This window comes from Podarcis filfolensis (assembly GCF_964270895.1).
Source record: "Podarcis filfolensis genome assembly, chromosome: 2".
Lineage (NCBI taxonomy): Eukaryota > Metazoa > Chordata > Lepidosauria > Squamata > Lacertidae > Podarcis > Podarcis filfolensis.
Genome location: NC_139605.1, coordinates 25053680 through 25071924, shown reverse-complemented (window position 1 = coordinate 25071924; position 18245 = coordinate 25053680). Strand labels below are relative to the sequence as shown.

The window sequence follows — 18245 nt, the reverse complement described above, 5'->3', positions numbered from 1 at the left end:
CATTGAGAAACGTATGGCCCATGGGCCTAATTAGGGCTGTGAGACATCTGAATTTAGTCTGTGGGGCCATTTTGGGCAAACCACTGCTATCAGTTGTGAGACATGAGTTACAGAGACCTGTTATCTCCAATATAAGCTCTAAAATCGGAGATAAAAAATCTCTTATCCATAATCTTGGAGCTAAGCACCATTGCAATAAGATAAGCTTCTATCTGATCTTAATGGTGTCAGACTACAGCGCTGAGATCAGAGATCAGCCACTGCCTGTTGTTTGAAAGGCAGCAAACAGGAGAAAAGGGCAGGAGGCAGGAAAAACCTCTGCCTGCTCGTTGAAGGGCAGCAGAAAAGGGGTTTCCCCAGGTGTTAGAACCCCAGTGCTATATCAGGTTAAATCCAGACCAAGTTAATCAGGCTTTTAACTCAATGATACAGTGATTTCAATGGGACTAAAGCAGGGGTGAGATCTGGAAGTGGCCCACCTTCCCTTTTGACATGTGGGAGAGGCTTTAATTCCATTGAAGTCACAACTAATCGGAATGGTTGTCTATTTAGGATGAAGGCAGTGCAGTTGTGGGTTTGTGAAGGGAGACTGCTATCAAGTTCTGGGAGTCGCTGTGGAGGACAGAGACACGTCCCACTGCTTTGCTCCGGGAAAAACTGCTCTTTAGTGCACATTCAGAGCAAACAGCAAACAGGCTTTGAGTTAAAGAGTACATTTTTCCTGGGAAAGGGACAAGGGGAAGCCACTTGGAACCATGCTTTCTAGGCACGGGACAAGTGGAAGTATGGGTGTGTCCTCCCTGTGCTGTAGGTCCATCCATTCTGCAACCCGTCCTGCAGCTCTTCCTTGGTCCCCTAAAGCTGTCTGCGGACAAATGCCAGCTCCCTGGGCCCTTAGATTTTGGATTTGATATCCCTCAAAGCGGCTAACATTCTCCTTTCCCTTCCTCCCCCACAACAAACACTCTGTGAGGCTGAGAGACTTCAGAGAAGTGTGACTAGTCCAAGGTCACCCAGCAGCTGCATGTGGAGGAGCGGAGACGCGAACCCGGTTCACCAGATTACGAGTCTACCGCTCTTTTTTTTTTTTTTTATAATATATTTATTAAAGTTTTCAAATAAAGCATATATTAGATAAGCACTTATCATTGTCCATTTAACATCTCTCAATTGTTACATGGGACTCCCCCACACCTCCCGCATACACTTACATCATTATTAAATTAGTTTCAAACAAATTATCATTTAATTCATCTTAATTAGTAATCTTAATTTGGTTTGACATATAATTCAACCTTAAATCTAATTTAATGGTAGACAATTGTCTGCACTGGCATCCAATTCAGCACTCAGCCAAATTACAATATTTTTGTAAATAAATCTTAAATTTCCTCCAGTCTTCTTCCATCCTTTCTTCTCCCTGGTCTCGAATTCTGCCGGTCATCTCGGCTAATTGCATATAGTCCATCAGTTGCATCTGCCATTCTTCCACAGTGGGTAGCTCCTGAGTTTTCCAATTCTTGGCAATTAATATTCTTGCTGCTGTTGTTGCGTACAAAAAGAATGTTCTGTCCTCTTTTAACACACTCTGGCCGACAATACCCAGGAGAAAGGCCTCTGATTTCTTAGTGAAGGTGTATTTAAACACCTTTTTTAATTCATTATATATCTTCTCCCAAAAGGCCTTCACTCTAGGGCAGGTCCACCAGAGGTGAAAAAATGTTCCTTCATTTTCCTTACATTTCCAACATTTGCTATCAGACGAATGGTATATTTTAGCCAGTTTAACAGGGGTCATGTACCATCTATACATCATTTTCATCACATTTTCCTTCAACGCATTACATGCAGTGAAGTTCAGCCCAGAGGTCCACAACCTTTCCCAATCTTCAAACATAATATTATACCCAATATCCTGCGCCCATTTTATCATTGTTGATTTTACCATTTCGTCATGTGTGTTCCATTTCAGCAGCAAGTTATACATTCTTGAAAGTACCTTAGTCTTAGGTTCTAACAGTTCAGTTTCTAACTTTGACTTTTCCACTTGGAATCCTAGCTTTTTGTCATTTTTAAACACTTCTTTAATCTGAGCATAGTGTAACCAGTCTCGCACTTTGTCTCTCATCTTTTCTAAACTCTGCAATTTCCAGTTGTCACCATCCTTTTCTATTATCTCCCAATATTTTGGCCAGTTGGCCTCCATATTGGCTCTTTTCCGAGCCTTAGCCTCCAGGGGTGACAGCCACCTCGGAGTTTTATTCTCCAGTAAGTCTTTATATTTTGTCCAGACATTAAAGACTGATTTTCTGACAATATGGTTCTTGAAGGCCTTATTTATCTTAGCTTTATCATACCATAAATATGCATGCCATCCAAACGCATTATTAAAACCTTCCAAATCCAAAACATCCGTATCTTCAAGAAGTAACCAATCTTTTAACCAGCAGAAAGCTGCAGCTTCATAATACAACTTTAAATCTGGCAGGGCAAAGCCCCCTCTTTCTTTCGCATCTGTTAATATTTTAAATTTGATTCTGGGCTTTTTGCCCTGCCAGACAAATTTAGAAATATCTTTCTGCCACTTCCGGAAGCACTCTGTCTTGTCTACAATCTGCAGTGTCTGAAACAAAAATAACATTTTTGGCAATACATTCATCTTGATGGCAGCTATTCGGCCTAACAAAGAAAGTTTTAGTCTTGACCAACTATCCAAGTCTCTCTTAATCTCTGACCAACATTTTTCATAATTATCTTTAAATAAACTCAGATTTTTTGCTGTTATATTTACCCCTAGGTATTTAACTTTTTTAACCACATTTAGTTCTGTCTCTTTCTGAAGCTGTTCCAACTCAATATCTGTCACGTTTTTCCCCAAAACTTTAGTTTTTTGCTTATTTAACTTAAATCCTGCCACTCGACCAAAGTTTTGAATCAGTTGTAGTACTCTTTTCAAACTAGACTCCGGCTCCTGTAATGTCAGAACTAGGTCATCTGCAAAAGCTTTAAGTTTATATTGTTTCGCTCCGACCTGAATCCCTTCCACCAACCGGTCCCCCCTAATCATATTCAGGAGCACTTCCAGAACCGAAATAAACAGTAATGGGGAAATCGGGCAGCCTTGTCGTGTACCTTTTTCAATTTTAAACTCTTCTGTAACCACATTGTTAACTATCAGTTTAGCCTTTTGTTCTGAATATATTGCCTCAATCCCGTTCTCAAACCCCCGTCCCACTCCCATTTCTTTTAAATTCCCCTTCATAAATTTCCAAGAAATGTTGTCAAAGGCTTTCTCCGCGTCTATAAAAATTAAAACTGCTTTAGTGTTTATGTTTGTTTGTAAAAGTTCCAATATGTCTATGATGTTCCTTGTGTTAGTAAACATATGTCTGCCCGGGAGAAAGCCTGCCTGGTCTTTATGGATTATCTCACTTAAAACTTTCTTAAATCTTCGTGCCAAAACATCTGCAAATATTTTGTAATCCACATTTAAAAGGGAGATGGGACGGTAATTCTTGAGTTGTGTCTTTTCAGTTTCTGACTTTGGAATCAATGTGATAAATGCTTCTTTCCACGATTCAGGCGCCTTCTTCCCCTCCATTATTTCATTACTGACCTCCAACAAAGGTTGTATCAAATAATCCTTCAATGTCTTGTAGTAGTTAGAGGTCAGTCCATCTGGCCCTGGTGATTTGCCCTGTTTCAGACTCAGGATGGCCTGTTCAATCTCTTGTCGTGTTATTTTGCCATTTAAAATTGTTCTATTTTCTTCTGACAGCTTTGCTAATCCATTTCTCTCCAAAAATTGTGTAATCTCTATTTCATCTTGTGGCCCTTGAGTATATAACTTTTTAAAATACCTCTGGAAGCACTTTCTAATCTCTCCCGGGTTCTGAATGTTCCTTCCTTCAACCTCTAAGTTTGTTACTGTGTTTAATCTTTGTCTCCTTTTCAACTGCCAAGCTAGCAGTTTCCCACATTTATTTGCCGATTCAAAAGTTTTTTGTTTCATTATTTTAATCTTCCATTCTATTTCCTGATTTATCAGCTTGGAATATTGCGCCTGATAAAGTTTAATTTCTCTCAGAATCGGTTGGGACTTCGGGTTAGATCTTAACTTCTTCTCCAACTCTTTGATACTTTCCAGAATTTTATCTTTCTTTTCATTTTGCAGTCTTTTCTTTAAGGAATTCTGTTGAATCAAGAACCCTCTCATCACAGCTTTACTTGCATCCCAGATAGTTCTTTTTTCCACCGTAGTGTTCAAATTAATCTCAAAATAGTCCTTTAAGGTTTTTTGGGCCTTCTTTACAATTCTTTGATCTCTAAACAGGCCATCATTCATCTTCCATCTAAAGGAGCCGATTGGGATCAATGTCATATCCATTCTCAAGGCGTTATGGTCGGAGCATGTTTTGGGGCAGATTTCCACCTTCCTCACCTTAGGTGCCAGACTTCTAGTTATCCATATTTGGTCGATTCGTGTCCAAGTCAGTTGAGCTTCAGAAAAGAATGTTCCTTCTCTTCCCAGGGGGTTTCTAACTCTCCAGATGTCAACCCAGTCCATATTGTCAGTCATTTCAAAAAAGGTCTTAGGTAGTCTTCCCTCTTTAGTAATGTTCTGGTTCTGTGACTTATCCATATTTGTTGATACGACCCCGTTCATGTCCCCCATCATAATGACGTTGTTGTAATCCAGATAATCCAGCATGATCTCGTGCAACTTCTTATAAAAATCCGATTTTCCTTCATTTGGAGCATAAATTCCTAATATCAAAATTTTTTCTCCTTGATACTGTACTTCTATTGCGAGGATTCTTCCACTTTCATCTTTAAAGAGAAATTTTGGTGAAAGGCTCTCTTTTGCATAGATCACTACACCTCTCTTTTTAACTGTATCCGATGATATAAATTCTTGACCAAGCCTTTTATTTATTAACACCTTTCTATGGAGCCTAATCACATGTGTTTCTTGTAAGCATATAATGTCCAATTGTTCCTTTTTTAGAATATGAAAAATTTTAGACCTTTTTTCGGGACTGTTACAGCCATTTATGTTCCAACTCAAAAGCTGCAGAGACATCCTGGATAGATCTGGTTATTCTTTCTGGGGTGGTACCTTGTTCTCCGGTCCTTAAGGATCCGAGGGGGCGGGCTCCCCTGGAAGTTCTGGCGTTGGCAATCCAAGTCCTTTGTGGAGGTCTTCTCCGTGTGCTCCCAAAAACTTGTCTCTATCTTCCACTGTTTTGATTTTGATCTTTCTCCCTCTGTAAGTAAAGGATAATCCTTGTGGAAACTCCCACCTGAAGATAATTGCGTTGCTTCTCAACAGTCTTGCCAATTCCGTGTAGTTAGATCTAAGGTCCAGCAACTGCTTAGGAATGTCCTTGTAGATTTCAATTCTCTTGCCCAAAATGTCTAGTGACTTTTCGTAGTGCAGGCCCAAAATCTTGTCCCTTTCCTCCTTTGATCTCAGTGTTATCAAACAATCTCTGGGCTTCTCTGTCCTTCTGACTCTGCCAAGCCTGAAAGCAGATACAATTTTAAAGTCTTTTTCCTCTAACTTCCAAAACTTGGCAAATTCCTTAGTTAGAAATTCAATAAAATTATCTTCTTCCACCTCTGGTATTGACCGTATCCTCAAGTTGGTCTCCCTGTTTCGCAGTTCTGTCATCAAAAAGTAAATCTGATGTTCTCCAACTTGTTTGCTGAGTGGTCTTACTTCTTTCTCAAGTTCTTCCAATCTTTGACTAGTATCTTCAGCCAGTTTACGATTTTCACCTACAGCCTCCTTTAATTCTCCAATAGACTGGGCATTCTGTGCAACTTGTCCAGTCAGCTTATTCAAGCTTTCTGTGTTCTGTTCAATTTTAGCTGTATGCAAATCAGCCTTCTTGTCCAGAGCCTCCAGTTTCTCCAAAATTTTCTCCAAGACAGAGCTACTTGTCCCTGAAGCCATATCTCCCAGGTGCAGCTCCTCTGTCTCACCCTCCCCTGCCTGTATTAGGGAGGCCGCCTCTATGTCTGGAGGCAAAGTGGAAGGCAAGGCCGGCACAGAAGATCTACGCTGTGAGGCTGCAGATAAAGTTAGAGTTGTTTGTTTAGTCCTTCCTCTTCTCCTTGCGCCACTCATTCCAAAGTTATCTGTAATCCAAGGTCAATCCAAGTTGTTCCCATGAGAAAGCAGAGTCCCAGATACAATAGTCAATCAGAGGCCGGGAAAGGGAAAGTAAAACAAAGTCACTGCTGTAAGTCCAAAATCCTCTAGAGGGAGCTTAATACGTCTTCAGGGAAAAGATCAAATCCAAGTTAAACTTATAAATTTAAATCCATGTCTATCGCCTCCACATGTATTATTTTTAGCAGAGTAAAACTTAAAGCAAAACAGTGTTTCTTACAGTGCCTTGACTGCAACAGTTTCAAAGTATCCAGTTCCAACTCAGAATGTTTCAAAATCTGAATTCAATGTATCCAAAGTTGCAAACTGGTGCTCATCCAGGCAGCTCCAGCATCAGAGATTCTTATTTATTTTATAATCCACTGGTGCCACAGAAGAAGAATATCAGTGCACCCCGAATATAACCAGCAAAAGTCAATAGCTCAAAGTCTTTCACTCAGAAAACTGCTTTAACAGGGTGCCAGCATTTAGTTAACGCATAACTTTTTGTCTCCACTCCTCCTGCTCTTTGCTTAAAGTTCAGTATAGCGGGAGATGGGCTTCCTGCTTATCCTCACTCCGTTTTCAGCCAGATTTCAACTTTTTTAAAAAAGTTTTAAAAGTTTCATAAAGTTCTCAAAAAGTTTCAGAAAGTTGACAAAAGTTTCAGAAAGTTTTCAATGTCCAAATTTACTCACGGGTTGTAGTTTCCAAAGTTCAGAAAAGTTGCAGGAAGAAAGGACAGCGCTGACCGGCAACAGCAATGCGGCTTCACTTCGCTGTTTGCGCAACGACCCACAGCGCCGCTACCCCCTCCGCGATCCGGAGCCCCTTACGGGGTCCCTTCAACGTTTTGGGGGCTGCTTCTGGCGCCCGCCGGGTCCCGAGACCACAGGCTTCTGCCACCTGTGGTTTTCCTGAGTGGGTCTCCGCTTCGCCGTAGCGGACGACCCGTTTACAGCGGAGCTCCCTTCTCCTTACTCGGAGAAGGCAGCCATTACCGGTCGCGCCGCCTCCGGAAGTCACGAGTCTACCGCTCTTAACCACTACACCACACTAGCTATTAGCAGAGGCCAGACTTTGCTGTCCTTCAGTTCCAATGTCCCAGGGGCAACTGCATAAAAAACTTACCAATCTTACTTAGCTTTTCAGTGATTGTTGCACTGGCTTTGGGTGAGCAGCTGCCGTTTCCTTCTTTTAGTGCTTGGTAACCTGCGGGAAAGGGCACAAACACCGCCAGATCTGGTGCCAGTTTGGAGGAGACCGATTGAATGACAGGCTTTGCCATCCCGAGAGCAAACCAGTTTCTGTGCAAAGTTGTCAGCAACAGGAGTGTGCCGCGTGGCAAGTAGGACCCTGGGGCCAGGTATTTGAAGCCATTCTTCTCATTTTTACTGCTATGTGGTTTTTCATGGACTCCAGCAGATGTTGTTTTGGGGTGGTGTTTTTTTAAAAATGCAGGCTCTTCTGTCCCAGCACCCAAAACAGAGGCTCAAGGCTTCCAATGGTACAGGTGGAGCCACAGGTGCAGCTTCAGAATGCAACTTTTTGTTACTTGGACAAATAGCCTATGGATGAACACAGATATAATATTCGTAGAGCAACGTGGCTGGTTAACTTCCCGGGACAACCAACGTGGCTGGTTAACTTCCCATTGGATAACTTCCCGGGCCTCACCCAGATTCCTCCCTTCCATCTCTGGACCACTTTTGCAGTTGCTTTGGAAATATTTGTGTTTCTTTAAAATCAGGTGTTGTACATATAAACCGATGAACGTTTCTTTGGGTGGGCTTTTGTATTTTTTACATCTGGGAGCCTCCAGGAGGAGGAACAAGACTTTAAGCTTACTGAGCGTGCAGCTTATTTATTTCATTTATATCCTGCTTTTCCTTGGGGGAGCTCAAGGCAACGTTCATGGCTCCAGTTCTCATTTTACCTTCACAATTACCCTAGGTTAAGCAAAGAACAAGAGTGAGTGACCCAGCGAGCAGTAATTTCGAGTCACATCTAGCCCAGCATCCAAACTGCTCCACCACAATTACTCATAATGTAAACCAGAGGGGAGCCAGCCTCATGCCGCTGTTGAAGTGCTGCGCCTTCTCTTTAAATATTTACATCCATTGCCGTCTTATGTTTATCACAGAAATGGAGGCTCTTGGCCTTAGCTCGCTTGCTGGCCATAATAATAAAGTGTTCTTGGACTTCCAAAGAACTCATGCCTTCTGCTGAATCAGACTGTGGGTATTTTAGACCAGCGTTGTTAGTGCAGACTTGCAGTCCACCACTTAATGTGCTCTCAGGGAAAGGTGGTTCCCAGCCTGGATACCAGTTGGCAAGGATCCCTATACAGTGGTACCTCGGGTTAAGTACTTAATTCGTTCCAGAGGTCCGTACTTAACCTGAAACTGTTCTTAACCTGAAGCACCACTTTAGCTAATGGGGCCTCCTGCTGCTGCCGTGCCACCGGAGCACGATTTCTGTTCTCATCCTGAAGCAAAGTTCTTAACCTGAAGCACTATTTCTGGGTTAGCGGAGTATGTAACCTGAAGCATATGTAACCCGAGGTACCACTGTACACTGAAATCGTGCTCCGGCGGCACAGCGGCAGCAGGAGGCCCCATTAGTTAAAGTGGTGCTTCAGGTTAAGAACAATTTCAGGTTAAGAACGGACCTCCAGAATGAATTAAGTACTTAACCTGAGGTACCACTGTACATGCAAAGCATACAGCAGTGGTGGCACAGAGCAGCAGCACTCATTTCCCAGAAGGCGTGCCAGTGCTTCTTACTGGTGGGGAGAGAGGGGTGAGTTGGCGGGTAGGATGGCATGGTGCAGGTGCGTCTGCAGAACCACCGGTGTGCTTGCACCGCACCAACCTCCCTGCTACCTCAGGCCTCCCTGGAAACCAGCACTGAAGCTCCACCCCACCTTGTGAACCACTGCTGAAAGCCCATCGCTCTGCAATGCAGCTGTGATCCTGAAAGCAAGTAATTTAGCTAAGAATAAGCACTGGAAAGGAAAGGCAGGTTTTGATAAATTCTGCTTTAGAGCTGGCTTTAAGAATCCTAAAAAAAAAAAAAACCCACACGCAGAGAACTTTTCGTGTTGACCTTTTCCTTTTTAACAATACATCATACACAGAATGAGAACTTCCAAGCAATCTGTCGGAGAGACTTCATTTGCCGTCTCCAGTGCAGCAACAGCTCTCATCTAATTATACTTTCAAAACAAGTAAATGAATAAACCTGTCCAGACCACACAAACTTCTCTTCAGCCGGTCATGCCTTCCTGTCATGATCGTGTTCTATTAAGGTTGTTGCAGGAGTCAGTCGGTAAAGAAATGTGACAGAGATTATGCGAGGCTCGTAATCCACAGTATGGTAAATGATTTAAACACTTGCACATGTATATTTGAAGGGAATAAATGAAGCATGGAAGATTCCAGCGGAAGCAGAGCATTTTAACCGTTTGACCTAATTTTAAATGGAAGCGACTGAAGAAGGAGACAGGGCTCCTTTTTTATATTTTAAATCACTCTGGATTTGGCCAAAGAAGTTAGGTGCTTTGAACTTCCTTGCCTCTTTTTAATGCATTTAGAACTAAGGCAGGTGCATTATGAAGCCTGGGGCACAGGGCATATATTTGAGCTGGTTTGATGTTAATTCCCTCTCTGTGGGAAACTATAGTTTGGAGAGGCAGGCTAGGGTTCTCTGTGTCCTCACCAAAACTATAGTTCCCATCTTTTGGCAATCACAAAAGCACGTTCATCCTGCTATAGGTGTCTAGTTGGCTGCTGTGAGAACATGATGCTGGACCAGATTGGCTTTTGGCCTGATTCAGTGGACTCTGTCCTCTCGCATCCTTAGGCTTGCTTGCAGTATAGCTATCCCCACAGCTTTCTTTCCTTCCCCGCAGTGCACTGCAACATGTGGGCAGGGCTATCAGATGAGAGCGGTGAAATGCGTGGTTGGTGCCTACGTGTCCGTGGTAGATGACAACGAGTGCAATGCTGCTACGAAGCCAACAGATGTACAGGTAAGTGCGTTGATGTGGCAGCCACCGACGTTGCCTCTACTGGGAGGGGGTGATTTAAGCTTGCTGGGAAATGATCGAAACACACGTGGTGTGATGGAGGGGTCATGGAGAATTATGGTCCATGATGGCATGCTGTCGCAAGCATTCGCTCCCAATGAAGAATGAGTATGTTAGGGGCAAGGATTTCAGCTTAGCCTAATAATAATAATAATAATAATAATAATAATAATAATAATAAGTTTTTTATTTATACCCCAGCCACTCTGGGTAGCTTCCAACAAAATACTAAGCATACATTAAAACATCAGTCATTAAAAACTTCCCTAAACAGGGCTGCCTTCAGATGTCTTCTAAAAGTCAGATAGTTGTTTATTTCCTTCACATCTGATGGGAGGGCGTTCCACAGGGTGGGTGCCACTACCGAGAAGGCCCTCTGCCTGGTTGCCTGTAACTTTGCTTCTCGCAGTGAGGGAACCGCCAGAAAGCCCTCGGAGCTGGACCACAGTGTCTGGCCTGAACAATGGGAGTAGAGATACTCCTTCAGGTATACTGGGCCAAGGCCATTTAGGGCTTTAAAGGTCAGCACCAATGCTTTGAATTGTGCTCAGAAATGTACTGGGAGCCAATGTAGTTCTTTCAGGACCAGTGTTATGTGGTCTTGGCGGCCACTCCCAGTCACCAGTCTAGCCTGGTGGGGCACAGGTTTCCTATCTCTCATCTAAAACTTTCCCCTCTGAGCCCTTCTATTTATTTGCCAGCACTTAATCTGTCAGGTTCAGAGCATCATGCCAGGAACCAACCTTTTTCTCCTCCCCCCCCCACCCCCGGGCTCATGTGCCCCACTCCTCCTCTGCCATGGCCACAAGGAGGAGCTCAAAAGCAGCCTGTCATTTGGTCTGAACTTGTCAAAGTGTGGTCAGTCTGATTTCTTCGAAACAAGCCCTCTTCGAAGCAGTAAAAAGCAGCAGCAACAACAAACATGATTTACAAAGCTGGCTTGTTTTTAACAAACCATTGTTAAGATTAGCCACAATCCGTGGTTTAGATGTAATACAGTGGTACCCTGGGTTACAGATGCTTCAGGTTACAGACGCTTCAGGTTACAGACTCCACTAACCCAGAAATAGTACCTCGGGTTAAGAACTTTGCTTCAGGATGAGAACAGAAATTGTGCTCCGGCGGCGCGGCAGCAGCGGGAGGCGCCATTAGCTAAAGTGGTGCTTTAGGTTAAGAGCAGTTTCAGGTTAAGAACAGACCTCCGGAACGAATTAAGTAAACCCAAGGTACCACTGTACTAACATGCATTTAACTGACGTTGGAAGCGAAAGATTCTGATCTCCTCGTGAGCACACTGGCGGAGAGGAGGGGGAGGCATGTGACCTTGAGGGGAGGGGCATTCCCTTCACATTAAATCATGGTTTATTGTGACGTTCAGATAGTCCCCGCTAATTCCAGTCTTCTCTTCAGATTAATTTTGGGCCTCATCCCAGTGGCACGGGTTGTAAGCCCTTTGTGATTTATACAGGACATGGGGCAATTTGGTGCTATATAAGTCATTTTCAAAGTAATGATGGGTGCTTCTGTAAATTAGCATGCGTGTGAGGGCTGGCATTTTGTTGGTGGGAGGGAATGCAGCTAGAGCAAAATAATCGAGGTGACAGCCTTCAGGCATGTATATTCTCAGCTTGGCAGATGCTCCAGGAGCATCCGCCTTTAGGGTTAAGATGAGCCATTTGTATCTGTTATGTACTGAGTTGAGTAGGATCCAAACTGCAGCAGTCTGATTGGTCCTAGAACAATAGGATCCAAAAGGCAGCAATCTGATTGGTCCTAGAACAATGCAGCAGTATGATTGGTTGGCAGGAACCACCCAATCATGCTCCAGATAGAAGTGAATCCACAACCTGATTGGCTTACAGTAGAATTCCGGAATAGCCAATCATGTGCAGCCCATTGTGTAAATAATGTGTATAAAGCAGATACCTTGAGGGGACTTTCATTCATTCCTCCTCACCACTATGAGCTGAATAAAGAACATGAAATCACTTTGCGACTCTGAGTATATTTCAGTATCAAACAAAAGATGTGATGACGAATGTAATGGGGGAGGGGTTTCCTCCCTCCACTGCCCCCCCCCCCGCTTCCATCACTGCATTGCTATAACCATCTAACCTACGCTGAAACCCCTGTGAATTGCTGATAGCTTGCTTTTTCCTATAAAATAGGACTGTGAAACAGCGCCATGCCGTCTCCGCCCAGGAAGCCCGGAAACGAAGCAAAGCAGCCACAGAACCCAGTGGAGATTTGGATCCTGGACTCCCGTACGTTAAACTGGTCAGCGTAGATTACAAGGAGATCCCTTGATAAACTCCCCCACAGTCCTGCGACTCCGGGGGGGGGGGGCTTTTTCCCCCTTATTGTCAAAAAGGGGTCAGCTGCTCCCCCCCTCCAACCCCCATTGTCACTCCTTGTCCGTCTTCCCTAGTGCTCGACTACATGCGGGAAAGGCACCAGGATGAGATACGTCAGCTGCCGCGACGACCAAGGCTCTGTGGCTGACGAGGCCGCCTGCTTCCACCTCCCAAGGCCATCGGCGACAGAATCCTGCTCTGTGACACCGTGTGGACAGTGGAAGGCCATGGAGTGGAGCCCAGTAAGCAGCTTCCTCTTGTTTAGGGGTAGTCTCTCCCAGGTGCCTGTTGCTTATTCAACATTTATCAGGCCTTCTAAAGATAACGCTTGGTTCAAATGGAGGCAGCAGAATTTCCTGTAATCGGGAACCAGTAGAAGTATTTGTCGGAGCAGAAGTGATAATAGTGTAGTGGTGGCAGCAGCAGTAGCAGCAGAACTTTTCTTTTTTTCTTTAATTGATTTTCAAAATTTCAAAACAAACACACAGACAAACAGACATACATAAATCTTGGTAATAAATCTGTTTAAATCTTGGTAACATTATTAAGTGACTTTCTCAAATCCCCTTGGTTGAATGTCATTATATATCATTATAACAGTTTTCCAAAATCTATTTTCTCAAAAAATTAACTTGATCACTTAACATCTTTCATTCTTTCTAATTTGACTTTAAACATCTTAAATCTTATCCTTACATATTTGAATCCTAAGCCTATCTATTACTTGCAAGCTTTTCCAATTAAGTTATCTTAACATATTTAGCTAAATAGTCTTTAAATTTCATCCATTCTTCCTGATACTCCTTCTCCTTCTGGTCGCGGACTCTTCCAGTCAGGTTGGCCAGCTCCGAAAAGTCCATCATCTTCATCTGCCAATCATCCACTGTTGGTATTTCTTGTGTTTTCCAATTCTTCACTAACGAAATTCTTGCTGCAGTTGTGGCATACAAAAATAATTTAACATCTTTTGGGGGCAATTCCAAACCTGTTATTCCAAGAAGAAAGGCCTCTGGTTTCTTAATAAATGTATATTTCAACATTTTTTTTTTCAATTCGTTATAAATCTTCTCCCAGAAGTCTTTCGCCTTGGGGCAGGTCCACCACATATGATAGAAGGTACCCTTTTTTTCTTTACATTTCCAACATAAATTATCACTGTTGTGGTATATCTTTGCTAATTTTACAGGAGTGAAACACCATCTATACATCATTTTCATTATATTCTCCTTTAGCACCGTACATGCTGTCACTGCAGTTCACAAGAGCTTTTCTTTGAACAGCAAGCTGGGGACAAAGAGGATCAGTTTATACCAGCTGACACAAGTTAAGGAAGGGGCTGGAGCTCGGTGCATCCACAAAGTCCTGAGTCCAGCCCCTGCCATCTCCAGCTAGATGAATCGCCTCTGCCTGAAATCTTGGAAAGTGGGAGTGAGCAGTGGGGAGGGCCTCCACCGCCATGCACCCAACCTCCTGGCACTAGCATTGCTGCTACACGGCCAGGATGGTGAGGGACCAGGCCTAGCGGCAGGAGTACTGGATTGCCTCGACCAGTGCTCCCAAACCACCCCAACTGTTCCCCTCCCAACACACCATCCTGCACTCTCACAGTAGTGACACTGCTTCCTGGGGGACAAGTCTGCTGTACCGTCCCTCCCCTCTGGTTGTTCCTGCTTGAGAACTAGACGAGCGAATGGGATCAGGCAGCTTCCCATCTTCCTAATCATGTGAAATCAACAACCACATGAGATTCACATACATAAAAAAAAATAGTTTTACGTAAATATGTTTCGTTCTGCGATTCTTAACACTTGTGCCTCGTTGCCAAGGGCGTTGAGCTCCCCGTTTCCCCCTCTTATCGACGCAGTGCTCTGTAACCTGTGGGCAAGGCAAGGTGACCCGGCAAGTCGTCTGCATCGATTACAGCGACCAGATGGTTGACAGGAGTGAGTGCGATGCTGAGGATGTCCCTGCAACGGAGCAAGATTGCTCCATGCCTTCGTGCCAGCAGATCAGCCCTGAGTACAACAGGCCAATCCCTTCCTTCCCTTACCCTGACTATCGCCAAAAGAACAACCAGGGTGGAAGCGTGAACCGAAACCAAGGCCGTGCGCATGTGCACGGAGGCAACCAGTGGAGAACTGGACCATGGGGAGCGGTGAGTAGCTGGTGGAGATACTCTTAATCCGTTGCGAGTTGGGTTACAGCCTCCACCACCCCTAAGGGTTGTATCTGATGTTAGTCCTCGTCAGAGTAGACCCACTGAAGTTAATGGGCAGGACTAACTTAGGTTCATTAATTCTGTTCTAGAACTAGGATGGATACAACCCCACGACTCCATCAAGGCATTTTACTATATAGAAATATTATCAACGAGGATGGAAAGAGTTGAAGGGGCCTAGTTACACAATCAGTGGGATTTGAGGGGCAAGGAATAATAACCATGGGGTGGTGGTGGTGATAGGAACCTATCATCTGCCCTCCCAATGTTGAGAAGCCCTGTTCCGGCACTGTCCTAATTTTTTAGGCTTTGCAAAGTTGCCAAAATTGTCCTTGTCATTACGGGGACTAGCAACTTGCCTCTTAAAAAAAAAAAAAAAGAAATTCTGGTGTGTCTACATTCCGTGTCTCTTCTCAGACAAAATGCACTGATTTTAAATGCAATGGCAATGTGTTTCTTCTCTGAAATCTCCCACTGGACTTCCCTTCGTTAGTACCTACATTGATAAAAGTGGACAGGATACTCTCTGCCTAAAACGCCTTTGATGTCAAAGAGAAAAAAATTAGCGGCTGTGCTAATGCTACCTCAAACTGAATTTTTAATGCCGAGAGTCTGATCTTACAGTTTTAAGGAACGGCACCAGCGCTCCATCAAGAAGACGACTATTCGATTATGGCTGCAGGTTTCCTAGCCATTGGGACTCCTCACTTTACTAGGCTATATCGCTGAAATTTGTTGTGCGCTAAGCTCGGTGGAGCCTCCTCAGTCATATGAAACCATGTTTTGTAGTGTTCCAGTACATGCGCTGGTGGATTCCAACGGCGAGTTGTCGTGTGCCAGGATGAAAATGGATACACTGCCAGTAACTGTGATGTAAGAATGAAACCAGATGAGCAAAGATCGTGTGAATCAGGGCCCTGCCCGCAATGGGCCTATGGCAGCTGGGGTGAGGTGAGCAAATGCTACTTCATTTGGGATTGTTGTTGCTTTTTCTTTTTTTAACTCATTCCCAAGGCAAAGCATTCTTAACTAGATTTTAAAGATGTGGCTGCATTTGAATTTCCTTGAAACCTTTTTTTAAAAAAAATCAACAAAATAGCATAAGCCAATAGGTTTCGACAGAAGGTCCGTTATCCAGATGTTCTAATTATCCTGCTTGTTTACCTTTCCTTGTTGGAAATAATAGCACTTACTTATTCAGTAGTGCTGAAACGACTGTTGAGACATAGTTTAAACTTACTGTTGTTCGTCTGGATAAACTATGGTTATTAGACCAGGAGCAAACCATGGTTCTGTGGGCTTCCTCCTAGCCGTATGTCCTCTCACCATAATTCAAGGTTTCCAAGATTTTGCTAAAGCTACCTTTTCACATTGCATCCAGATTGGGAAATTGGTTTAATCTCTGTTTACTGCTCATAGGAAGTAAAAACAAAATCCCAGTTCCCCAGCCTGGTTTGCAAAGGTATATTAAACCACAGTTTCCCCGTTAGGCTATAAGAGGAAACTGTGGTTTAATAAATCATAATAGAAGCCCCAGATTTGGGTATGCAAAGAGCAGGGAGTCTGGTACATGTGGAGTCTGGTTTTTGCTCTAATCAGCAGTTCATAAGACCAAGACATTGCACCTGAATCAGTCCTAAAACTAAGAGGTGTAGATAGATAAAACCAGATTTTAGCAACCTTTGTGTTTTCCATTGGGGTGGCTCTCCTACAGTGGGGAAGAGTCCCAGAAACTATGCATATGTCTTATTATTCCCTGCTCTACTTTCCCACCCACAAAAAAGACCTAATCTGGAACCTGCTCCCCAGTTTATTTTGAAACAAATAACAAAAAGGTGTCATTCACTTCACTCATGAGAGCAAATTTAGATGCTTTCTCTTTCCCAGATTGTACAGTTGTGGGAGTCCCTCATACATCCACAGTCCAGGGGGAGAAATAAAGGCATGTGGAAAGTAGCAATACATTGAAGTCAGATCAGGACGCTCTCATACACATCTTAACATACAGATCTCACAATAGCTCAATGGTAGGGCATCTGCTTTGCATTCAGAAAGTCCCAGGTTCAGTTCCCAGCATCTTCAGGTAGGGCTGGAAAAGAGTCCCTGCCTGAGACCCTGGAGAGTCACTGCCAGGTACTTTAGACCAGGGATTCCCAAACATGGGTCTCAAGCTGTTTTTTTGGACTACAATTCCCATCATCCCTGACCACTGGTCTTGCCAGCTAGGGATGATGGGAGTTGTAGTCTACAACCGAACTGTAGACAATACTGAGCTAGATGGACCAATGGGTGTATAGGCATATGCTTGGTATAAGGCATATGTTTGTATTTTCCCCCCCTGGAGTCTAAGAGTTTTGAGTCTCTCACATCAGAAGGAAAGCAGCATCTAAATTGGCTGTGAGTCAGATCAAAGAAGACAAAAGTAGCAATCATGAAGTATAAATGAACCTAGCCGTTGCTAATGTGATCTCCACCTACTGCCTTCCTCCCCCCCAGTGTACAAAGCCATGTGGTGGAGGAACCAGAACAAGACTGGTTGTGTGCCAGCATCCCAATGGGGAGAGATTTACTGATCTGAGCTGCGAAATCCTTGACAAGCCACCAGACCGTGAGCAGTGCAATATGCAGGACTGCCTTCGAGATACCGCCTGGAATACTGGTCCTTGGAGCTCGGTACGGCCATAACATACTTCTGTTGTTGTTGTTGTTGTTTGTTACTCATTTTCACAGATCTTTCATAGGAACGGAATGAGTGTCCTTAATGTCAAGGTGCTAATACTTGGTGCATGCGCACGTGTTTTTAAAAAAGGAAACTGCACTTAAAAGTGTTTAAAAAACAAAACAAAATGATGCATTCCAAATAAATAGGCATTCAGGAAGAGCATCAGCTAGGAAATCTGTTCGTTTTAAAAGGCACTTTCTGCTTGTTAATGAAGTTTGTACATTTTATTAGCCCATGACAAGTGCTGCACGATACTGATCTTCACTATGAAGGAAACCCATTGCAAGCAAATGAGAGTCGTCGAAGTATTCGACTGTTTCCAAAACCTTTCCTTCTGTCTTCATAGATCTGTTTTAAGCTCCTGTTTTAACACTTAACAAGCCACCTTCAAAGCTACTATAGTTAAGGGATAATTCCAGTGCTAAGCTGCTGTCATCCATGTAGCTCGTTCTGTATATTTAGAACTGTATAGTATAGTACAAACTTACTTGCTCAGATGAAGGAACATCCTTTTTAGCAACAACAACAGCAAAAACACAACCCACAACAATAAGTAAGAGTGACACAAAAAGATGCTGCCTTTGGGCTCCATCAAAGGATAGCTAATATTTTTAATAGCAACGTATTGCATAATTGTGTATCTGGGTGTCTGTCTTGTATGTCAGTGATGAAGACCAAAGGGGGATGCTTTTAACACTGGCTTC

General features: G+C 43.5%; 1 protein-coding gene across 6 annotated transcripts in view; it reads left to right on the top strand.

Annotated features, from left to right (window-relative positions):
- The window catches only part of ADAMTS9 (ADAM metallopeptidase with thrombospondin type 1 motif 9), a 141070-nt gene that overhangs the window by 64870 nt on the left and 57955 nt on the right, over positions 1-18245 (top strand). For all 6 annotated transcript variants that reach the window (XM_083600285.1, XM_083600284.1, XM_083600283.1 and 3 more), the window contains 7 exons: positions 7359-7523; positions 10071-10190; positions 12416-12511; positions 12676-12843; positions 14466-14756; positions 15609-15770; positions 17316-17492. In XM_083600285.1, coding sequence (XP_083456411.1) covers positions 7359-7523; positions 10071-10190; positions 12416-12511; positions 12676-12843; positions 14466-14756; positions 15609-15770; positions 17316-17492 — 1179 coding nt within the window. The remainder of the gene's footprint in view (positions 1-7358; positions 7524-10070; positions 10191-12415; positions 12512-12675; positions 12844-14465; positions 14757-15608; positions 15771-17315; positions 17493-18245) is intronic.